General features: G+C 42.8%; 2 protein-coding genes across 2 annotated transcripts in view; one reads left to right on the top strand and one right to left on the bottom strand.

Moving 5' to 3' along the window:
• Positions 1–8,975, top strand: part of ACAD11 (acyl-CoA dehydrogenase family member 11) — a 31,115-nt gene extending 22,140 nt beyond the window's left edge. Inside the window, exons 14-20 of the mRNA XM_034065889.1 lie at positions 2,885–2,951; positions 4,381–4,466; positions 4,659–4,730; positions 5,509–5,663; positions 7,561–7,677; positions 8,098–8,207; positions 8,591–8,975. Coding sequence (XP_033921780.1) covers positions 2,885–2,951; positions 4,381–4,466; positions 4,659–4,730; positions 5,509–5,663; positions 7,561–7,677; positions 8,098–8,207; positions 8,591–8,705 — 722 coding nt within the window. The 3' untranslated portion in view covers positions 8,706–8,975. The remainder of the gene's footprint in view (positions 1–2,884; positions 2,952–4,380; positions 4,467–4,658; positions 4,731–5,508; positions 5,664–7,560; positions 7,678–8,097; positions 8,208–8,590) is intronic.
• A 245-nt stretch (positions 8,976–9,220) lies between these two features.
• DNAJC13 (DnaJ heat shock protein family (Hsp40) member C13) overlaps positions 9,221–24,303 on the bottom strand; it is a 54,321-nt gene continuing 39,238 nt past the window's right edge. Inside the window, exons 41-57 of the mRNA XM_034062316.1 lie at positions 23,391–23,570; positions 22,334–22,501; positions 21,660–21,773; positions 21,222–21,338; positions 20,485–20,662; positions 19,383–19,474; positions 18,939–19,038; positions 18,440–18,514; positions 18,164–18,276; positions 17,596–17,765; positions 17,196–17,238; positions 16,174–16,347; positions 15,029–15,208; positions 14,637–14,777; positions 14,050–14,193; positions 13,276–13,375; positions 9,221–10,069 (exon numbers count right to left, since the gene is read on the bottom strand). Of these exons, the coding sequence (XP_033918207.1) occupies positions 9,972–10,069; positions 13,276–13,375; positions 14,050–14,193; positions 14,637–14,777; positions 15,029–15,208; positions 16,174–16,347; positions 17,196–17,238; positions 17,596–17,765; positions 18,164–18,276; positions 18,440–18,514; positions 18,939–19,038; positions 19,383–19,474; positions 20,485–20,662; positions 21,222–21,338; positions 21,660–21,773; positions 22,334–22,501; positions 23,391–23,570 (2,187 nt within the window). The 3' untranslated portion in view covers positions 9,221–9,971. The remainder of the gene's footprint in view (positions 10,070–13,275; positions 13,376–14,049; positions 14,194–14,636; positions 14,778–15,028; positions 15,209–16,173; positions 16,348–17,195; positions 17,239–17,595; positions 17,766–18,163; positions 18,277–18,439; positions 18,515–18,938; positions 19,039–19,382; positions 19,475–20,484; positions 20,663–21,221; positions 21,339–21,659; positions 21,774–22,333; positions 22,502–23,390; positions 23,571–24,303) is intronic.

Genomic DNA, 24,303 nt, shown 5'->3' with positions numbered 1-24,303 from the left:
AGCACTCAAGTAGATTATCCTGCCTTAGTTATCTTAGCCAATAATTCAAAGGCTGGAGACTGAAAAATACATAAGTAGAATGCAAGAATTAAGTGCTGTTTGCTTCTGAAACAGGGTTATCTGGCAGCTTGTTTAAGTAAAGGTTGTACTGTCTGTGCCTGTGCCACGTTTAGTACTCTCAACCAGAAAGAATGTGTATGACTTGATTGTGGGAAGGTCAGTAGTCCTAAGCATTTTACATTCCTGATAGCAAGGATTAGGCTTCTAACAGGGTTTGGATCAACCCTCTAAGCACATTTTAAAATATCATTGTCTTTCAATGTATCTGAAGGGAGCCTATAGGGATGCTGGGGATGGACTCTTCATTAGGGACTGTAGTGATAGGACAAGGGGTAATGGGTTCAAACTGAAACAGGGGAAGTTTAGATTGGTTATAAAGCAGAAGTTTTTTACTGTTGGGGTGGTGAGGCACTGGAATGGGTTGCCCAGGGAAGTTGTGAATGCCGCATCCCTGGCAGTGTTCAAGGCCAGGTTGGACAGAGCCGTGGGTGCCATGGTTTAGTGTGAGGTATGGAGGGATGGAGACTCGACTATGGCAGGAGGTTAGAACTAGATGATCTTAAGGTCCTTTCCAGCCTTAACTATTCTATGATTCTATGTGTGAGTTAAATAACATCATGCATTAGTTAATGATATTTTCCAGTGTAGCAGCATTAGGGTTTAAATGTTTTGGACACATTGTGCAGACATATGTATGAAAAGCTTATTTAAAAGCTTATCAATATGGAAATAGGCTTCAAACTGACCTTCTAAAGCCTCTGCTGGTTTTATTTGTTCAATTGTTTCTTGCAAAACTACTTCTAGCTCCTGCCAAAATGAGAGGCTTTTCTGACTCTTCCCCCAACCTCAAGCAGCTGCTTTGAATTCTGCAAGTAATGTAAAAATGCCATTTACAAATGAGAGGTTTATTCCATCCAGACACTGTGTTTTTTCCAAAGTGCTGGAGTCTTTCAGTTAGAGCATTAGAGCAAAACTTCCTTCTGGCATTTATGGGTCAAAGTTGCATAAAATTGGATTTAGGTTTTCAGGACTTGAGACTCTAAGAAGTATAAAGGCCAGGAATCTGTCTGTGCTCAGATGGGAAGATGCATGTATGAAACAGAGGTATTCATTTGACCTCCAGAAACTTGTCCGAATGCTTTAGAGCATTTATGTCTAGCTCTCAGTGAACTCATCACAAAGTTCAGCATGAAAGCTGCTTCTGATTTTGTTCAGACCCTGTGATAAAAGTTGCCTCTTTTGAAGCAGGATGTGACTTGAGGGTTATTTACAAAACAGCACTTGAAGAGATTGCAGAAAAGTTGAAGTCTCTTTTGTGGTAAACCTCCCTTCCATACAGATGCACTTTAGGAAACCCCACTTGGGCAATTTATCTTCTGTGCAAAAGCAGAAGAGTCAAATACCCCTTGAGAGTGCAGCATTTCTCTTTGCAGGGCAGTGCATTGCAAAGCGCATCTTGCATTCTTTTGGGGTTGGTCACCTGCTTGTTGCACTGACCTATATGAGCCAGCGGGTTTAGATCTACCACATTTTAACCAAGCTGGTTTATTTCCCTCTCCCCTTCTCTCAGTTGTTTTAGCTCACTTACATTGTCCAGCTCATGGGCCACAAATGCAGCCCCACTTTAGCAAACAATGACTGAAGAGCATATTGCAGAAGAGGAAAGTAAACAGCCAGCAGCCTGGCCTTCAGAACAGGCAGTGTTTATCAGACTGCAATAAATCTCTCTCCCACTTCCTGGCCATCACAGTGGCTGTTCTGAGGAGGAAGTAGCTCAGTAGCCAGGTGGGTTTATACTCTAGACCAGAGGCTCCCAAACCTTGTGATAACAGCTGCCAGAGAAGCTGAAAGTCTTTGTTTCCAGCCTCGGAACAAACTGAGCTGGTACAGATTGAATCCTGAATTAAGCCTGTGCAAAGGTTCTCATCTACATTGTGATAGCAATAAAACACTCACTGGTTGTTACACCCATCAGGTGTAACCGAGCCCCCTTTTCCCTGCTTTATTGTGTGTGTGAGACTTTGAAAGGAATGAGAGCATGGCTTGGTACTAAGAAATCTTTCAATATAGTGAAGATTAAGGCTCTTAGAAATAAGATGCCATTTTAGTTAATGATAGACTCTTCTTTAGGATGTGTACATTAAAATGCTAGCTTTATGCTACAAAGACATTGAAATGACATCTTCAATGGCTTGAAATGCTAAGAGATTATGTTCAGGTAATGATTTCCACTCAGATCTTTCTTTGAATTGCAAACTAAAATCATCCTAAAGGGGGAAAAAACCTTCAGGCCAAAGAAGTTAACACTGAAGTAGTAGCCAAGTCCTCTTGGCAACCCTTTGATAGCCTGATTTATGTGATTTGGTTATAATGTGGTCGGCATTTTATTCCCACACAGATCCTCCAGTCTTTAGAGCTTTAAGAAGAAGTTTTACTTTTGAAATGGCTGCATCTCACCTTGAGGTGTGCTTTTGTATCACGCTGACTTGCTTATCTGTAACGGAGACTGAAGTAATTAGTCTTCAAGTACCTTCTTGTTCTGTTTTCATTGGAATAGATGATGGACCTGAATCCTGGAGGGTTTGCATGTTTGGCTTTTCACTGTTCCCCTTCCCACAAGTTAACTCCCTTTCACGTGTTAAGCAATAAGATGTATTTTGTTTCAGTCTGATTACTCAGAGTATAAACACCAAAGTAGATGGCACGCTTTTGCTCCTGTAGCACGCAAGGAAAGGAGTCAGATGCATTTGTATGAAACTTCACTTGAGTCTACACTGAGATTGTTATACTGAAAACTGGCTTTGTGTTTGTGACTTGTTTTAAGGTGCTGGGAACCCAAACTGCAAAATGGCAATTGTAATGGGCAAAACCAGAAGCTCCTCAGCATCCAGGTAAGGAGTCCAAAGACACTCAAAGAGTTATCCAAATATTGTTTCTTGGAGGAGTCACTATATGTAAATACTTCAAGTGAAATACCATTCATTGCCTCCATCACGTGGAGGTGCTCATCACAGGAGGGTTTTAAACTAGTGCATGTGCCTGTTGTGCCTAAGCTCCTGTTTTGCTGACTGAAGGCTCCCAGCCTTTCACTGTTCCCTGCTTCCAGTGGGTGCTTTGCACTAGCTCTGCTGTTTGTGCAGCAAACACAAACCACACTGATGGATTGGATCTGGATGTTTGGGAGGGTTCACTTAGTCATGTTGGTTTTAGTCTGCATCAGTTGTTCAACCAACAGCTATCTCTGGCTTACAATTTATTTCATATAAATCAATTACCAAGAGGAAGAACTGCTTGCTTAAATGGTAACAAACCCCAGATTTCTCAGAGCTTCCCTGAGCAGGGAAGCCACAAGCAGCACATCAGAGACTTGCAGTTATCTACTAAGTTTTTCCACATGGTTATCTTTAGGTGCAGAAGATTACATTTGAAACATAGGATGTTTGTTACATGAAGTTATGTGAGCAGAGAGCATTGCACATCTTTAATCAGGCCTCTCATTCTGTTCCTATATGTGTAAATATAATAAATCCCTCTTCTTATTGAAAGTATGTTGTTCAACCCCTTATTACCAACCTAAACTTGCCTTTTACAAAAGACCCCACAAGTGATGAATAAAAGGCTTCGTGACTGGTTCCATTAAAATCACACAGCTTCTAATGCAAAGAATTTGGGACATTTATGTCTCAAGGTTGGATTTTAGCCCAAATCCAACTGCTTATCTTGAGATTTGGCCAGGCTCCACTGAGCAGTAAACAGTAACTTACAGCATATACAGGATGGTTTCTTTGGCGGCTGTACAGACGCTCTTGGAACACAAGTTCGTGGAGGGGATTCTGTGGTACTGTGCTTGCTATGGCTGTGTCCTGAATTCAGGGCCCTGGGATGGCACCTCCCATTCTGTGTGACTAATAACTGACCTGAAATATTCTGAAGGAATTTAAACATGGGGATTTTCCCCCTAAACTGTAGACAAGCCAAGATGCTGCTGCTGCTAAACATGTTTTGAGAACACAAGGGCAGTGGTGGTGGGGAAATTGGGTGATTCAAAAGTACCTGCACGTGACAGAAGTGGTATTTTTTGCACAAGTGGTGCACTCTGGTGCCAGGAGTATGTTTTTACCTGTTGGCTTAGGGATTCAAGGAGTGCTGAAGCATGTGTGACAAGCCGCATGCAGATGGGGACGGCTGTGATCTGTGTAGGTAAATCACAACATGGCTTTATGGGACTCCTAAATTGAGGATAGAAAACCAAAGAAGTGGAGGGAGGGGACAGCAGGAGGCTCAAGGCTGATCCTAACTTGTACGTTTGGTCTTGGTCAGGTACAAGCAACACAGTATGATTATTGTTCCCATGGACACTCCAGGGCTGAAGCTGATAAGACCCCTCTCGGTGTTTGGCTACCTGGGTAGGTGACAATATTCATCAGCTCTATGTGTATGAATTTGTCAGCAGTCTCAGAAGCTGCAGTAATACTAATAAATACTGTATATGAAATAAATGAGTGAAGTGCATCTATAGAAAAAGGTTAGGAATTGAAGGCATGCATTCTTACCCTCCTGTGTTTTACCCTGCGGTTGTGTTTTCTCTGCCCCTACAGATGAGATCCACGGAGGACATTTTGAGATCCACTTTAATGATGTGCGAGTCCCTGTCTCCAATATAATACTGGGTGAGTTTCAGTGTTAATTCCTTTTGAATTCATACAGCAATAAGCCAAATCATATTTTCTGAATGATCCTAAGTTACCATGTTGGCTGTGGTCAGTTGAGCCAGGGCCTCAAACACGCTCAGGAGGGAGCTCACTCTTCCTTTAGTAGGCTACCTATTGCTTGAGGTGCACAGCAGGAAGGTGACTGAAGGAAGCTGTAGCTGTCATGTGCAAATCACTACCCTGAGGCAGAGCAAAGCAGAAACTGTCAGTTCTTTCCCAAAAGCCAGTTCTCATAGACTGTACGGGCTTTGAAAAGAGCATTCTGTGGTCATCCATACCCAGTGTGTGCCAACTCAGCAGAACTGAAAACAATCATGAAAGAATGGGCAGGCCAGCTCTGTGCCCTTCTGCAGGAAGAACTTCCCTTTGCTTCTCTCACCGACTACAAATCCTGATTTCTTCTATTTATTTCCTCTCTTCTATTCTCATTTCACTGAAGGAGCTTTCTGTCTTGAGCAGCCCTGGGACCTGGAAACCAAAGCCTTCCCCCAGATTCTCATACCAAATCTCTTACATGTATTTTTCAATGGATTGATTTAAATCAGGTAGATCAGGCCCTCTCAGAAACCATCTTAGGGCTGGAAGCGTTACCAACAGTGGGTCAACATAGACCTAGTTCGCAGAAACAAGCAAGATTTCCAGCTCTGGTGCTGTGAGGCCACTTCTGCTCAGAGCCAGGGATCACTCCCAATAGGGAATCAAGGACTCTGCATGTGCCTGTTCTTCTTTCCATCAGGTGAGGGCAGGGGGTTTGAGATCGCTCAGGGTCGGCTGGGCCCTGGCCGAATCCACCACTGCATGAGGTCCCTTGGTGCAGCTGAAACTGCTCTGCAGCTCATGTGTCAGCGTGCGGCGCAGAGGGAGACCTTCGGGAAGAAACTCTATCACCACGTAAGCACTTTCCCTCTATGTCCCTATTCCTGTGCTCCAGACACCACTCTTTGTTTTGCCTACACAGACCTTTGGGACTCTAATAACAGGCAGTGCAATAGATGTGTCCTAACCTCAATCTATAGTGCCTCAGGTAGCAAAGGAAAAATGCCATTGCAAAGCTCCCAGTTTTCACTATAAACTATGGGATTTGAGTGAAATCTAGCATTGTCCCAAGTATCACAGATAGGTAACTCTACCTGCAACAAAACCATCTGCTACAAATGAGTTTCACAGCTGAGGAACCCTGTGTGCTTTAAAGTCATTCATTCATTTCTGTCTCAAAGATTAACCTAAAACCTGCCCATAGCAGGAGGTTGGAACTGGATGATCTTAGGGTCCTTTACAACCCAAACCATTCCATGCTTCTGTGATTCTATTTCCCCTTGCAATGACTTGGAATACCCTTTGCTGGATTTGAACACAGGTTTTGGCACCATGGTTTTTGTCTTTCTGCTTTCACTGATCAGTTTGGAATGGTGTTTTTTTCAGTCTAACACCTCATGGTTCTGTAGTTACAATTCAAATTCCCCATTTTTGTGTGAATTTGTCACCAAGCCATCTCTGTTCATGGTGACATGGTAACTAAAACTGTTACTTCTCTGCTCAATTATTTGTACTTATGAAAGTACAAACCACATCACAGCCCTATTGGGATTTTTGGTCTTACCTTGCTCTGGAATTGAAATACTGTTGTGTAAGAGGAAGCATAATTAAAAGGTGACACTGGTTTTTACAGGAACCATCAGCATTTAGTTGCTTATCACATGTCAAGTATTCCTACATCTCTTTCAAGAGCTAGGATGACTTTATTGGAAAAAACAAGGGCAATGGAAAGAAGCAGCTGAATTAGTGTCTGGCACAGGTTAAAGATCCGGAGGGAATCATCTTACAGGAATTCCTTTTCCAGTTGTGGCAGGGCCAAACAACTTCCATTCACGACCATAACCCAGAGTTCATGCATTGCATGAGGTGCACTTTGTGTCAGCAGCTCAGTGAAGTAAAACTGGTGTTGGTGCAGTAACAGAGCTCCCCTAGAGCTGGGAGGAACCAGTGCTAAGGGGCTGCCTTGGGGAACAGAGGGTGTCACCACCCTTCTGTGGGCAGCAGGATGTAGCTAAACCCCTCCAGCTGGGCTCAGACCACCTTTGTGGCTATGAGGCTTCACACTGACACGAGTGCTGCATGTTTGTTCATGCCTTTATGGCTACAACATCCCTGCCCCAGGCAGCTTTTTCCCTGACAAACAGCCCATGAGCAGGCTTTGGTTTTGCTGTGGTATGTTAGCTGAGAGGGGAATTAGATGAAAGGAGGAGGGAAATGCTGCCAAGGCCATAACTTTGGATCAAGGCAGCTACTGATTTATCATCATCAGTGTGAACAAACAGCTGTGGCAGTTTCAGCCCCACTGCAGCTGTGTGCATGACATAACACCACCAGTACTTGAAGCAAAACAGAAGCAATTCCTCTCCCTTTTCACCTCCCCCTGGCTGTAGACTGAGGCATGTTAGATAGGGAGAGGGTTAGGAGTCCTAGTGGATAAAGGAAAGCAATAAAAAGCAGGCTTTGAGGGGCTTTGGGGAAAGGGGGAACAGGCACTGGTGTGACCAGGACCCGGGTGTGCCAGAATGGGGAGTTTTTCCCCTTTTCCTGCCAGGAAAAAACCTCTTCTTTCCATTGAGTATTCTGTTAGCAAAGTGGTTTCTTTCTTTTTACCTCATACATGCATTCAACTACCTTTAATTTGCACACAAGTGCCTCCAAGGGCTGCTGAAGGCAAGAGGTGTCTTCCTTGGGGCAGGGCTTCCCAAGCAGGCTGGGAGCATTCACAGCCTGCTGCCGGCTTTGCTTTCTGCAGGAGGTTGTTGCACACTGGATCGCTGAGTGTCGCCTCGGCATAGAACAGGCTCGGCTGCTCACGTTGAGAACAGCCAGCAAGATCGATGCGCTGGGCAACAGAAAAGCACGGAAAGAGGTAAAACTGCTTTTGGCAGCCTCAGGCTAGGACTTGGCCCTGCAATAGCTGTGCATCCAACTGCCTGAAACACAAGCTAAAGCACAGTGCTAAGCGTAGCATAACTTTGTGTTGAAAATAGATGGGCTTGAGCTGTGCTTTTGATTGGCACGAGCTTGGAAAGTGTTCTCAGTTAAAAACTTCGGGCTTCATCTGATGAAGTTGTTAAAAGTTAGAGAAGATATACTTGAGCTTCCTTATCTCAACACAATAAGAGGTTGGGGTGATAGGCAACAGTTCTACCTTACCAAGGTAAGCCCTCATCCACACCTAGGGGAAGGAATGGGATGCGAGCTGCCAATCTCAGTAGAAGAGTTAGATAAGCATTTTCATTTCATTATGAAACTCTTACTGACAATGTGGGTTCTCTTCTAACTCCAGGTAGCCATGACCAAAGTGGTTGTCCCTCGAGCCGTGCTTAAAGTGATTGACTGTGCAATCCAAGTGTGTGGGGGAGCAGGAGTTTCCCAGGATTTTCCTTTGGCTTTTATGTGAGTAATGAGACCTCAGCTGTAGATTCTGAGCATTCCTTTTAAAATCATTTTATAACCCATTTCACCTCAGATAGCCTGAAATAATGATCTTTATGCCTTTAAGCTAGAAAAAGCTCAAACCATTTGATTTTACAATTCAGTTCCACTGCAATTGCATTGCATTACCTTACCTGAAATAGTTCATAGCAGCACAGAGAGTCTGTTCCTAAAGCTCTAAGAAAAAGCAAACCTTCCCTTTTTCCATCCCACATATCTGCCAGGAAGATTCTGCTGCAGTATCTCCTGTGTGATCACCTTTTCAAAGAGGTTATTGTCACAAGGGTGGCTGGAGCAAACAGTGCCGAGTGCTCCTGCTCCCCCTAACTCAGCTCTCCCCACAGGTTTGCCTACATCCGGACCTTGCGCCTGGCAGACGGGCCCGATGAGGTTCATCTCTCAACCATCGCAAGGTGGGAACTGCTTGAGCAGTCCAAGAAGCTAACAGCAAAAATGTAATGTCAGCACAAAGCACCCTGCAGGCAGGAAGGGCTCTGGAAGGATGTTGCTCAGTGCAATAGTGTTTGTTAAGGTAAAACTGAATACAACAACTTGGTTCTGCCTTATAGAATATAGAATGGTTTGGGTTGGAAAGGAGCTTAAGAACATCCAGTTCATACCCCCTGCCATGGGCAGGGATGCCTTGAAGCAATACACATTCTCTCACTCTTTACTTGTAATTTACACTTACTAATCAGGGGCTTGCTTTTAAAACCTTGCAGAGTGCCTTAGAAAACCCAGCCACAGTCTGGTATTTACAACATTAAATCTATTTTCTAACAGCCCTAAAGTTCCTTCTCACTCTGAGCCAAAGCCTTTATTCCTTTAATGTAGGCAAAGCAGTTTTAACTCAGCATATTGCAAGCTGGGTGATGGCCAGGAGCCCTGTTCAGCCATACTCAAGTTCAAGGCTCTGACCACTCTTGTTTCCCACACCTTCAAAGAACAGCTTCGTAAGGCCACCACCTTTTCTCCCATTAACAAGGCTCTTAATTCCCTTTATTTTAAAATTTTCTGTACATATGAATGATCTGTATAATGTACACTCAATATAGAAAGTTTTTATATACTGGATAATGTATAGAACATTTCACAATTACACTAATTTCTTACATAACGTCAACTTTAAGGTTGGTTTTTTGCTGAAGCTCTGTCAATTTGGTCAAGCCAGTTATACATACGAATGTCTAATGCTGTTTGATCTCAGGAAGAAGAGAATGTTAATGATTAAGGACATCAGTGAACCGGTGCAGGGACAAACCCTTTGCAAGTCATGTTCAATGGGAGTGATTATGTCAGACTGGGAAGAGGAGGGGATGCCCTTTTAGTGGGGGATCGGTGAGGTCAAAGTGATTTTAGCCCAATTCCTCTAGACTGTAGCTCAACTCCAGTCGTGCTAATTCATAAAATATAAAAACTAGGAAAGTTTGATTCACAGTCTTGTAAACAAATAGAAAGGAACAAAATGTGCTTACGTACAACAAGAAAAAAACTTCTTGTGTACCCATTTCAGCTGATCCACAGAGTGCTTCCTTGTGGTACAGTGTGACAGAATCACTGACTTTCCCCTAAAAAAAGAAGAACCAAACAAGTCTTAGAAAAAGGAATAACACTGTCATAAACACTTGGAAAAGGCAGTAAGTTCACTTCAGAGCGTTGGAGGAAAGTGCTGTTCCTCATCACTGGCCACGCTGCCTTTGCTTCTTTCACACGGGTCTGCAGTCCTTAGCTGCCATCTCCCACTTCGTTGTCTACCGGGGGTGGTACGTGGGGCATTACAGATGCTGTCGTCCCTGCAGTGAGGTAACCAGCGACTCCAGGGCCTTTTGGGAGGAAAACACAATGCTGGTGAGGAACCTTGAACCCAAAGAGCAACTGAGCAGCTTTATCCCCTCTGGTACCACTCAAACACATCATTTAAGTCAACCAGACACCTCAAACAAGAACATGTCAGAGTTTCCATTTAGATTCTTTGGAATCTGGAAATAGCAGGAATTCCAGCTAACTCAGCCCTCCAAGTGGAGTAGCTTGTGGAGGCTGTTCTCAGACTTGCTCAGCATTTTTTATTCTGATGTGCCAAATGAGTTCCAGAAGAACCCCAACCACTCTCCATCCCACCTGGACCATGGATGTGGCACTGAGGAGGGGGTGCCTGGCCTTTACTAATGGGAGAAGCCACTGCAGGAGCGAGGTGAGTTTGGGAGAGCATCCCACCACTGCTTCAGCACTGCAGGGGGGTCCCAGTGTGTAGTTAAAGGAAGTGCAGAGGGCTGCCTTGTGCTTTAGGCAGCTCTTAGTGCCTCTGGCTAGGAAGAGAACTCTACACAAACTGTATCAGAGATACAGAACTCCTCACCATCAATACCTCTCCATGTCAGTAACTGGAGGGGTGGGCAGTTTTGCACTGCAAAGCCTGTCTCCATTGAAGCTTGGAGTTTAAAATGTATAGAAACTTCCAAACACAACCAGAACTGCTGCTGCAGCAGGAAGTACTCCAACAGCAATTCTTACCAGATTAACAACTGTAGTAAACTGCCAACCCCCAACACGCTCCTGCATCGATAACAGCGATCAACTTGGTGTTAGACCTTCAGCCCACTCTGCTGATCTTCAGCAGGGTAAGTTCTGCTGCGTCGTTTATGCTCCCCCCTTAAGTCACCCTCACCAAGTTCCCCAGATTTGCCTCCCCTTCTTGGCCCAGCCTCCCTCCTCACACCACAGCCTGGAGCCAGAACATGAGTGGTGTTTGTCTTCTTGCAAACAGTCCTACACTTGTCCTGCAAGCAAGAGAGCAAAGCAAACAGTGTCTGTGGTAACAAAAGCTGTCTGGCTTCAGAACAGACTTCTCTTTGCCAGCCCAGCAGCAGCACCTGTCCAGGGCCAGTCCCACTTCTACATGTCCTGCTGCAAACATTCCACTAGTTCTTTTGCCTCTCAAGCTTTTCCACCACAGAGGATTCCTAACATGCTTCACAAGTTTAGTAGTACCAGTGAGTATCAGCCACTGCAGTTGTTAGTTTTATGCTCCTGTGTGTTGAAGGTGGCATGTTCATCAGTGCTCTGCACTTTAGGCCCACACATTTGTTACAGTTTGGACATGCATCTACAACTTGGAGTGCAGCGAGTGCAGCAAGTGCGTTTGCAAGATGGTATCTACCTGCTTTAGAGAGCTACACAGAAGTGAGCAAGCTGCCTGGCAGAGCAGATCTAAAGCCCACTTCTCAGGTGAAGGGGACTGCTGCCAGTTAGAAGGGAAGGAGAAGAGACACCTGAGGGAAGAGAAATAAGCAAGGGAAGTTTCAAGGGAAGTGCAAATAGCAAAGCAATTTGAAGCAAGATATAAGGCAGAATATAAGATAAAGCAGGTTAAAAATAAAGCTTGTAGTTTGGTTCCCATCAAATACAGCTTATAGTTTAGTTTCCATCTATACTTGGCATTTCTACAGCATCTTCATTCCACGTTTGCAAGCATTTACACATTAGGCAATTGAAATGCAGCAGAGGCCTTAAGGAACTGGACAACTGTATTACCCCCAGTCTCAAGCCTGACAATGCCTGGTAGAGTTTCAGTTCTTGGCCACTAGTCCACCAGCATTTACTTCACATTTCTCATTACAGTATTGATGAGATACCCATGAAATTCAGCTCTGAGTGAATCAAGTGTTCTTTGTCAAAGCAACATTAAATGGTACAATAAACACAAAACTCCTGTTCAGAGCTGAAGTGCTGAGTCTTTCCTGTGTGGATAGTCTTGCCATATACCTGCTCAAAATATTAACCACCTGCTTCTAGAACATCTAAAGCCTGACTTGAAAGGTTTCTGCTTCATTTCCTCAAGACACACACAAGAAAACCTCCCCTGTCTCTGTGGCCATCTGATGTGTACCTCGTTAATTCAGTCACACTCAAAAGCTTTACTAAGATTCCTACACTGGGTTAGACAAAAAGCTCCATGTGGCACAGGGGAGTGTTCATATTGTCACAAAGGCCTTGAAAACCTCACCTGGGAGCCTAGACTTGTAAGACTGCACATGAGCTGCTGAGGAGTCAGACATCTGTACCATGAACTAATTGATTAAGACAAAGCTTGCTATGATGTCATTACACAAAGTATTTTCAGATACAGCAACAACTCTGTGACAGCAAAGTTCTGGACTGTGATACAGCACAATATAGTCAAAGATGTGTCTGTCAAGTGCTGCATGTGAATGAAGGGAGAACCAGAATGTGATTTGCTATGACTTTACTGTTCCAGGACTACGTCCCCCCAGTGCAAGCCCCAGTAAGGACATTCATAGCACTTGCTATCCTTTGTGGGTACACAGCTACAGTGCTGTTCTGCACTGTTCAGGATGCAATGGGGCTGAGATGACAGCTCAGGTTTGGTGGTGCCATCACAAGCTTGGTGGCACCAGCAGGGCACTCAAGGGTGCACCACAGATGCATTCAGGCCACAAGCTCTGTGTACAGGTACGAGGCTGATCCCCAACAGAGGGGCCCTGCCAGTGCTCTGAGTCTGACTGGAACATGGGCTCACACCTGAGCTGTTCACTTTCAGACTGCTCCAACACTAGAGCTACAGACCTACCACTAACACACCCTGATTCACGTGGCACAGATCAAACAGGCTCAGTGATTCTGAATGAAGTTTACTCCTCCCCAAGACCTTGGAAAACATCATGTTCTACAATTCAAGCAGACTGATCCTGAAAAAGCCTGGAAAGATACTGTCATCCATTAGTTCTGATTGCACCTCTGCTTTACCAGTACAGGGTAGCAGCAAGAGTTGCCAGTGACCAGACACCACTACACTGATATTTTGTACGTAGGTACAGCAAAGACACTGCAGAAAATACATTCTCAACCACAAAACTTTTGATAAGTGTTTTAAAACTTACTGTACTTTTACAGCACTGAGTGTTCAGGCCACATGATGGCTCTAGATCCTTAGGATAAACTGTATTTCCAGAGTCAATGACAAGTAACAGTTCAATAAGATGCAGGACATAACTAGGAAAGGGTTACTAACCTGTGAGGTATCCTGCTGTTTGTGTCTCAGAAATGAACAAGTCATGTTTCTGATCCTTGAAGGCACTCCACACAGAAGAACGAGACAGGATTTCATTTACCTACAGTTGTTGAAGAGATCAGCAAGATAAGCAAGTGACATTTGTAACATTCCTTGGAAACAAACCCATTCTCTAGAACCAAACCATTGCACAGGTATTGCACAGCAATAGTTCAGGCTACAATGTGGAACCTCACATTTCCAAACTGTATCAACTGTTTTTTTCCCTGTGAGTTGTGCAGCTGAACTTCATGAGCCTCCTGCATTATGTGAAGTCATTTAGTTGTTTGACTTTCTTCCCCATTCCCCAGTTCAGGTGACAAGGAAAAGGAAACCCTGCAAGTAACCACCTGCCTTGAATCTAGAGCTGACCTACAACAGGATGTTTCTTGTACTACAGCAAGATAGGGACAGCCTGGAGGAAAAGCCCATCCCCAGTTTCCCTATTGATAAAGCTTTCAACACAAGGGTAAGAGAAAGGCACCAAGAACTAGCACAGTTACTGGGACAGTACCTGCCTCAATATACATCCCTAACACTGCTGCAGCGCTTGGGATCTGTCTTTTACTGGCACTCCTCACAGGAATCAAACCAATGACTCTTTCACCAGAGATGGAGACATTCCAACCTGTAATGATTCTGTAGTTTCATGACATGAATGTTTTAGGTGGAATGATGCACATGAGAGCCAGAAGATGACATAAGATGCTCAGTGAAGGACTGGTCAGTACTCACCTGTTCTCCATACTGCAGGCTGCGAGACATGGACTTCAGAGTTTTAACAATCTGAGCTTTTGTTGCAGCTGGGCTTTCCAGGTTCTCGAGACCAACCCCTTCAAGCAGCTTTAGAAGGTAGGGGACCAAATCTGCCTTCAGAGCCTGCAACCATACCCAAAGGAGTTGACTTAACATAGACTAGGAAGTTCCATACAGAGGTTTTACATTACTGTGTTAGCGTGAATCACAAGTGCCAAGAGCTATTACTAAGTAAGTACAGGAGAAAACACAGGTACTGTCCAGCAGTTCTCTGTCTAGCTGTAAGCTCAGTTGAATTAGCTGGCATTCCTCTGTTCTGCTTTCTCAGCAGACACAAGCCAATGCTATTCTTATGCATTAAGGTTCACTGCTAGGGCAAGACCTTGAACAGGTCTGGCATTTTGGAGAGGACTGACTTCCAACTTCTACAGCATGAAAAGCACATTAGATAAATGGCTTCTGGGAAGCCTCCTGGACACTGAAGTTAACAGTCATCCTGTTCTTACAAACAGTTTAGACACTCAAATGTAATCACATATTTTACAGTCTGAGAATGTACTACTTACTTGGGCCACCAAGTCATTTTGTTCCTTCTGAAACATTCGATTAAGTGCTTCACAGGCTACACCAACTATATCTGATCTCTTTTTCATTCCATTCATGAGAGGGCTGATGGTCTCTAGTGATGCCATTGCTCGAACACAAAGCTACAAAGAGACAGAAACATCCAGAGTACTTTATGCTAAGCTTGATGGTTATGGCTGATAGGGTCAGCCATGGCCATCCATTTCTTAGTATATTTAGTTTATCAACTCCCCATCAATTAGCTGCAAGTCCCTGCTCCTCTGGCACACAGTATTTATCATTACAATAAGGCCCTTCTAGGAACATCACTAAACAATAGGAATAACTCCAGTGATGCTTTTCTCTCCCCTTGAGCGCTCAGAGGATTCCTTACCTCATTGTCAGACAGTATGTGCACGACACGAATGGCACTTTTAGGAATGGCGTTGTTCTTGTGATTCATAGCTTGGATTATCTTGTGAAGATGCCCAAGCGGAGGAACTTGATCAGCCAGCTGAGGCTGGGCACTGAACAGGCACACAGTCGCTGTGGTAATGGTTTCTAAAGTTTCCCCCTGCAGAAAACCAGCACAAAGTGTAACTCAGCAAAGCCTCACATATCACACCATCACAGCAATGTTCCTCACTTGCTCTGCATCACACACTTTTTTTCCTCTAATGCTTTTATCATGTCACTTTACCCTGGAATTGCTAAAACAAGAAGTTCAGAATGTGATCAGCTCCAGTAGTGACAGACATTCACTAGTTTCATGAACACACATCACACAACAAATCCTAAGCACTATTTCCAGTAGCTAGAGAAGCCAGTGTCCAGCTGCAGCCTCTGCACACAGCAACACACATGCTGGAAGTGTGACAGTGCGGATGGATGTTTAGGCTGACCACCTGACTCCTTAAAGGGTTCACTTGCTGTATTCTGCATGCCTATACAGAGTGCTGCCACATACTTACTACAAAGATCCCCATTATACTGAATGTGCAAGTTGACTAACTGGATACATCTGGACAGCATTTAAAACACAGTTTTTAGTAATTAACATTAAGTAAGACTTGAACATTGTTCTCATTCAAACTGTAACACGTTCGTTCTACTGCATTCCACTGATTGTTAGATGGCAGCCTGGTGCAGGTCACAGTTTACACCAGAATGGGAAACCAGTGTTACAGAAGGACATAATGTCAAGAGTTGAAAACTTCTAAGCAGGACAGAACAAGTGCTATTTGCTTAGGTTGGTCAGTCATGGGATAATTTAAGACACTTTATTAGTTAAGCCTCATCTCTCTATCACAGAATAAAGCCTCCAAGATCTACTGAAGTTAGTTCTATGCCTTCAGGGACTTTAAATGCACTGACTCATGCTTGGAAGTCACCTAAACACATCTACATGCTTTTATAGAGAGCCAAAAAAGAGACCAAAAAGCATCATGTAAGAAAGTGTGAGGATCTAAGTTACTCAGATACTAAAAGCTTAAAACTGCTAAAGAAACTCAAAGAGCAGAATCAGAAAATCCATCTTACATGGGGGTTATTCTTCTCCAGCAGCTCAGTGAACTTTTCCAACAGTGCAATGAGAAATTCTCTTGGTTTCCGTAAAACCCAGGCCGGCTGGGCAATAAAAATCCTTAGGAAGACTCCCCCCACTGAAAGTTCACCTTCTGCTTCACCATACACCACAGCAAAGTCTTCAGGAAGCTGTTGATTGTAAAGCAGAGTTATTGGCAAGGGCATTTGTGAGAGCTGATATCGTTCCTTTAACATCACAGCTCTAGGGGTAAGGGTCACTGAACTAAGTGTATTCTCCAAAACTAAGGAACACTTCATCTTGAAGGAATACGAGGTAAAGAAGCAAGAGAACAGTGCAGGCAGTATTGCTACAGTGGAGCTTGCACAGAACACAGGTAACTGAATCTACTTCTATCCTAGTTCAAGAGAAATACCACCAACAAGACTGATAAAACAGCCCTTCTTCCTTGTACACCTTAAGGGAAGGTTTCTTACCATCAACCATCAAAGCCTCCAGTTTCCACCTGCATCTAAACAGCCATCCTTGCATGTGTTTAGTTCTTTTAATGTTGAACTGTTGGCAGGAAGTCATACCAGACCTTTCAAAGATCCTGGGAGATAACTACAACCTGAAACATCTCACTGATGTATCTGACATGATAGCATGGACAGTGAGCTTTGAGACTCAGTGGCTTCCTGAACATTCACCAAGAGCAAGTTTACTGCAGCAATATAACCAGTGACAGGACTTTTCCCAGCAAATCCATATTCTCCTTTGCTGCTGACTTTTGGTAAGTTTTAGAATTACCTGAACTGTCAGAAAATTACTGGCAAAACCACTGCCAATGCAGTGTCTGAGTTCAAGGTACCAGAAACAACAAAAGCATCAATTCAACATTAAAACAGTTATGTTAGCACAGAAGTTCCTGTTGGTACTTTAAGATAAAAGCCTGCCAGAGAGTTACAAACATGCAGATACTATCAGCTGGCTTAAAGTCTCCCTGGATGCACTCAAAGCAGAAACAGTGTACTCTTACCTTCCAGTTAGTGTCAGGGTTGTCCCTCTGAAGTTTAAAGTGCCTTCAAAAAGAAAGTACATTTAAACAAGCAATGAAAGAAGCAGTTTTTCCTGCTTGACACCTCAGTCTCCCCCCTTGGTGTGAAGGAGTTCCACTTTTTGACTCCATTTTCTCCTTGCTGTAACCCCCCTCCCAAATCTTAACAGCAGTGAGCAAATAACCTGGATTGTGCATATCTGCACTTGCATCACTGAGTAACAGCTACAGTATACAGTGAACAAGTTCTTTCTCACTGAAGTCTGCCTTGCAAGGATCCTACCTTTTACAGGCAGAACTGTCTGACAGTTCTATAGCAACTTTGGTTTACTGCCACCAAAAGAGCCTCAGTTAAGGAAAGAGTTAGTAGGTTTCCACATACTCAAGCATCATTTCTCGAACTGTTGTTGATACTTTCTCCCTGGAGTTGTCATTCCAGATTAACTCAGGATTTTCATGAGTTCCCTCAAAGATATGAACAGCAGCTTCAGGGTTGTCTCTCATGGCATCCATGAAGACTCCAGGTAAAAACTTCATCAGTGTAATTCTAACCTAGAAACAATGAACAGAATTGACATTTTGTACACTGTAAGAAACACAGAACAGAGGACTCCAGGAAGTCCAGGTATCTGTAGTGCTATCATGCCAACTGCCAGAACACAACACCACCAAACAACAGTGCTATCATTTTAAATAGTGCTAGCCCCAGACTGGTGACAGGTCTCGAATCTGAGGACCTGAAGTCATTACAACTAAAAACCAAGCTGCATAGAGCAGGTACAATAAATACAACTGCTGCTAGAAGTCTGCTCACCCTTCTGAAAAAGCCAGATTGCTCTTCACATGAACATATCAGTCACAGAACAGGTTTTATCCTTTTGTTCTATCTTTACAGCAAGGCAGGTAATATCAGGACAAGAGTTACAACAAGACCTCTTAAAGATCCTTACCTTTGGACCCACCAGTTTATCTGCAGTCATTTTGGCAAAGAGCTCTGCTGTTTGGGCTCGAACCTGCGGGTGAGTTGAGTTGCAAAACATATCTAATAAGTAGATTAAAGCACCTGTACAAAGAGATGGGAAAACATTCAAGTTTTCTGCTGGTCACAAGTAGTATGCATTCATCAGATCCACATTGATTGTTCTAAAGGGAAGAGGAGGATTTGACCACTGTATTTAGTTTAAGTCCTGTGCTACAGAATCATTTGCTTTCAGTGAGCACTGTACCTTTTGCCATGGCCTCTTTGATTATTTTTGTGCTAGATGTCAAAGCATACAAAGTCTCAAGAACAAGCTGCCGACCTGTCAAAACAAAAAAAACTCTGATTAGTTAATAGTCTTTATGGCACAAAGAGGAATGAAACTGATCTTAACAGAAAGCTGTATCGAAACGGCAATTAAGCTTGTGATAATTTCAAGCTTAGAGATTTCAGGTTAAACTCAGTTAAGGAATGTCCTATTGTACATTTTAGAGTGGCACAACTTCTTAATCTACTTCAACTGAGATTTACTACCTCAGTTCTTAAGTTAGTTAGCCAGTAAATACCACACACTTGAAACACTTGCAATGCCTATGTTTCAGCTCACACATTTAAGACAACAGACAGGTTACTGAAATGCTGTTTTAGCTTAAGTCTCAGTAGTAAGCTCAGCCAGCTGCATTCTAATTAATTTCTGAGTTGGAAACCCTTTGCCTTGCAACACTTAAGGATTATATAGTACATACTTGAAGGTAAGGAATGCAGGAGTGCCAGTAAGTTGGCAAGAACCATTGCCTCAGCAATGTTGTTAACACATTCTTGGTTACTTGTCACTATGTTCACCACCTGTAAAAGGTCACAAACAACACTTGATTATACTCCAGCTGTTAAGACACTGCCCAGAAAATGCAGTGTAGGAAGCCAGTCACCTCACTGGCCAACACAGCTAGTATCTATAATGCTTATTCCCATCACCAAATTGTCCTCTCACCTCAGAGATGGGAGCAAGGACAGAGGCAAGAAACTGTCACTTGTTCCTCCAAGGAGGAACTGACACCTTGGAACCCCAATCTTGATACTTTTTAGGTAACTAACAGTTACCCCGTCAGTTTTGTTTCTGCTGATTCTGTACAGCATCCAGACAAGGGGATTTGTGGTGGTTTGTCTGGTTGGTGGGTTTGGATTTTTACCTCCAGAGCCAACTGCTGCACCTGGCCAGCTCCATGAACACGGAGAAGGGAGAATATCAACTTAAAGTGACCTATGCATTCACACTCAGAACCTGCAAGAGACCAAGTAAGTTATTCTCTTCATGTTAGACAAAGCATTTACTGAAAGCTGTCCCAAGACCATATTTCACTTTACAGAGGTGTTAAAGAATGCATGTGTGTATATAGTCTGCCACAGTAGTGAGAAGATCTACAGGACAGCACCAGCTAAAGGGTTAGGAAATGCTGACCTTATTAATGCAGCTTCCACAAGGTCACACATCAACAGTGTTTCAAAAGCAGAGCACATTTTCTTCCTCTAGCGCAAGTAACTGAGCTAGTTCTTGAACTCCCTACTTACATTCTCACAAGTTATCATCAATCATCAGTACTTCTTGTGTTCAAATACACCTCTCTTCCTGATTTTCCCAGCTCAGAGCAGGGTTGCTAACTGCTGCCTTCAGGCTTTTAATTGCCAAATGCAGAGAATCCAGTCAGAGAACAACTTAAGCAGCTATTATTAGAAGCCATAATAGTAACATGATTTGCTTTTAAAACTAACATAGTACGGTAGGAAAACATCCTAATCATGTTTCAGGCTTTTCAAGTCTGTACATTGATACCTGCTCATTAACCTTTGCTGGTATTAGCTGCCCACTCTAAAGAACATCTATTCCTGCTTTCGTAAGGCCCTGACATGTTCTTAGGTTTTACTACTATGCAATACTTGGCTCAAGGAGGTTCCTCCTGAAGCAAGAAAGTTTAAAAATCAGCTAAAGATTCTCTGAAGGACTACAGAAAGTTTCATCCAAAAGGTTTAAGTCTTCCTGGCAAAACCGGGCTAAAATTAAACCCCAGTGTTTCAGAAAAGAAAATAGATAAGGCTTGGATTTCACACAAAACTAATCCACCTACTGATAACATTCTTGGGCAGAGGGGAAAAGCCACACATGGCTTATCACAGTGCTGGTCTGTCAGCCAGCAAAACAAGCTTCCTTCTGGCTGGAAGATAAAGACTACAGAGGTCTGCATTTTTAAGGCTGTCCACAAGAAAGCTACCAGGGAAGTTCAGTTTTAAGCCTACCTGGGTTGTGTTTTATCACGTTTCTCAGAGCCTCCAGGGCCATCTCAACTCTCCGTAACCGATCTCCATGTTGATTGGACTCGACTTTCCCCGTCTGGGTTATTGCCATTAGCGTATGAAGGTACTGTGCTTGTGAGCCTATGTAATCCAAGAGGCTTGCAGCAAATGCCTTAGGAAGCTTTAAATTAGAGATGAAAGCATTTTTAGCTGTGTGATGCAACAGTGTTCACACTAGAGGGAAGTGTATCCAAGTAGCTTATCCTACATTTCACAAATCCCTTTCTTCCAGACTAGCACACAGGAAACACTTTGCTACTACAATCACTATAGTATCTGGAGCATATCAACCCTATTTCAATCTGAACACACCCTTACAAAGCTGCTGCTACTTCAACAGCACTCTTAACGTGTGTGTTTGTCTATATATACATATGTAGACAGCAAAGTCATGAGGCAGAATCACCACCTCCTGAAAGTACTGAATCAATCCAATTATCTGCAGTCCAAGCTGTTAGAGAACAGGCATTAGGACATCCAAAGCAGCATGTTTTATGACAAACTTGTACTTTTTTCATTTATGCTGCTCCAACAGAGATACTCCATAACATGCTCATCCCGCTGAAGGAAGCTGCCATAAGCCTATGTATTTTTCCCAGTCTGTTTGTACTGACAGATAATGAGGAAGAAGTAGCATTCCAAAGACTTATTTCAGCAGGAAGGTTTTAGCTACATCTCACCTCTAGTTGGAAGGTAGGGACCTCATTGTAGACTCTAACAAAAATCTCTCCCACGATAAGTTCCTTTGCATGGTCACTGAAGACAAAGTCAGATCCGTAGCTCTTGTCACAATCACCCTTTAAGCAGAGAGAAGCAACACAAGTTCAGATAGAAAACAATCTTGTTGGAAGCATGAAGCTATAACCCAAAGATGAAACAGACAATATCCAAACAGAAAACTTACAGATTCAGCAAAATCACAAGCTCCAATTGAAACATTACAAGAAATAAATACACAAACTCTTGGGTTTTAAGACTGCTAAATGAAGAAAGTGACTTAGGCATAGACAACAATGAACACTTGTATTAACTATACCACTGCATTACAAGTGGATGTGCCAAAACATGAAGCAGGTTTAAAGAGATAGTAGTGGGATTTAAAATACAGAGTATCTTACTTTCTTAATCATGCTTTCTTGTTGAGATTCCAAAAACTCAACTAATTCAGCTCTTGTCCCATTATTCCAGATTAAGTAGGGGTTCTCTGTGTTACTGTTAAGCATCTTCAGAGTCTAAGAAATAAGGAATTCATGTGATGTAATGCATTTACAAACAGTTTTCCATCACTATGCACAATAATCAGTGTGTTTCATTATATTAGTTAAGCACATACTACAAAAAGAGTATGTTAAAGTTATCTGGTACAGCACAATGTACATTTTCATTTTTCTTTATGCTGCCTAGAGCCATGCTTAGGTTCAATTGCCCTTTTACTTCTGATAGTGAGCAGCAACTGTGAAGTATCTGTAGATGACTTCCTTGGCACCACTTTTAAAGAGAGAAGTTTAGTGTTTGCTCTGTCATCATTATATCCTTAAGCCTTGAACAATTAACTTCTGTTCCCATATTTGTTTTGCAAATATCCTACAGGGTATTGTTCCTGCCCGTTGTGTTTGAGGCTAAACCAACTTCTTTCCCTTGCAGTTACTCCAAATGCAAACAAAACAAAATGCACTACTATTCTCTGTATCAAGTCTAAGAGGGTTTTGGTTGGTCTAAGAGAGTGTTTTAGAAGTGATCAGGTATTCCTTTCATGCATCACTAAGGTAACTTTTGGCCAACAGATGCTTACCTCCGTAGGACTGACCACAGAGAGCTTCCTTGCAATATAGGGTGTCAGCATTCCAGCCAAGCTTTTCCTGATCGCTGGGTTTTCAGGTGTAGCTTGTTCTTCAGCCAGATACCCTCCAAGGCGACTCAGGGCCAGCAGACTGAGCTTAGCAAGGCTATTTGCTACCTCCTGAAAAGCACAGCGTTAAAAACCCTTAGAGCTCACTGGAGAAACAACAGAATAGCCAGAAAGAGTTGTCCAACACTTCCACATCAGAACAAACAATTGGTATTCTCTATTTACCTGCACCACTAATTATGCACTGATGCCTAATAAAACACAAGGTACTGCAGAACAGCACATATAATCACTGTGTTGTGTGCAATAATAAATGACACAAGCACTGGTAAGTAAGAAAAACTGAGGCACCACTATGAGCTGAAAACTACAAGAACTATTTCATGTAATAGCTGCTGACCAGTCAACAGTTCCTACTAGCATAATCAAGTATCAGCATAACAAGCCTTTTATGACAGTGATACAGAGGGTTAGTAACTCCAAACTGTTCAAAGCTCATCTCATCCAGTAGCTGAGGAAGAAATGCTATACTTAGAGGTCCACCATTCAAGGAAAGAGATGTGTGAAGCTACTTTCATAGCTGTGGGGCAAAGAGACAACACAGTCCTAAAAAGTAGATATTTCAGATAAGTTCATGGTATCAATAAAGAACACCTTCAGTTGAGCCTCAAGAGTCAAAAAAAAACCCAATCAAACAAACCTTTTTCTTCTGATAGCAGAAATGTACTTTTTTACTGTTCATTGTAGGTAAAAATCTCTTGCATTAAGTCTACCAGAAACTCCAGGGTTTGGCAGCTTTAACATTGGAACTCAAAACACAAGCTACTCAAAAAAACCCCAAACCCCCAGCATTACACTACTACATAAAGGTCTCCTTCCAAAACTATTCTGTTACTGTTCATGTAATTCAAAGACTCTCAAGTATTTGAAAACAGTTTGTTACCAAGAGATGCAAGCAACAACTCTTGGTGCCTGAAAGCATTCACCTTGTTAACATTACCTGGTGATTTGAGTCTTCACTTTTCTGAATACCACTCTCTTCTAGTGTATAGTCGTAGTTGAAGAGGTAACCCAGTAAGTACCAGAGAACTCCAGCTTGGAACAAGTGTGTTTGTAGCCAGTAGTCTAAGGCAAAGGAGCTCACACACTCTACTCCCAGAGCAGCTACTCGTGGTATATTCTGAGCGAGGGAAAAGAAACTTGCCTTAACACCTGTGACCAAAGCAAGCCAGCTGGCTTCATTACCAAAGACTAAGTCAAAACTTGCTCATTCTAGAATACTATCTAAACAGCACAAAGATGAAATCTGAAGTAGATTGAACATCATCCGTGGTCAAATTTAGTGTCCAGTAGCCAAAACTATGACTAATTAGTCAGCATCCTTCAGAGGATTAGTACTTGAATAGGTATTTCATATGATTATAAAAGAGCATTGAACAACTAGTGGAAAAACAGTTCAAGAAGGTGGCAGAGGTGAGGTTTTTGTGCCAATACATTTGTTCTGCAGGGACTAAGGAACACACAAGCATCTACAGTTAATTACTATAGTCTGATTTCAGTCTTGTGCTTTCTGTAGTCTTCTATTTTCACATATCTCATAGGAGAAACACAAAGATAAGTTTTCCTTTCTTAATACAGACAAAACCCAGCATTTATATAACATGAGGTGAGTTCTAAAGAGCTAAATGGCATCAAAACTTCTTGTATACTGTTTCCAGTTTATGACGATTTAGGAGTCTGCTTACATAACATCTAGCTCTAGTTCTTTATCTGCTGATTTAGTAAACCAATGAGCTAGACATGTCAGTTAAAGGGCAAAAGTAACTGAATCCTTACACTGATTTTATTTTAAGTCTACTAACTGGATTCAACTAAAAGCATTGAGAACAAGGCAGCAGAGTTCTCTATCCCAT

Source organism: Melopsittacus undulatus, chromosome 1 (assembly GCF_012275295.1).
Source record: "Melopsittacus undulatus isolate bMelUnd1 chromosome 1, bMelUnd1.mat.Z, whole genome shotgun sequence".
Lineage (NCBI taxonomy): Eukaryota > Metazoa > Chordata > Aves > Psittaciformes > Psittaculidae > Melopsittacus > Melopsittacus undulatus.
This window is presented reverse-complemented; position numbering and strand designations above follow the sequence as displayed.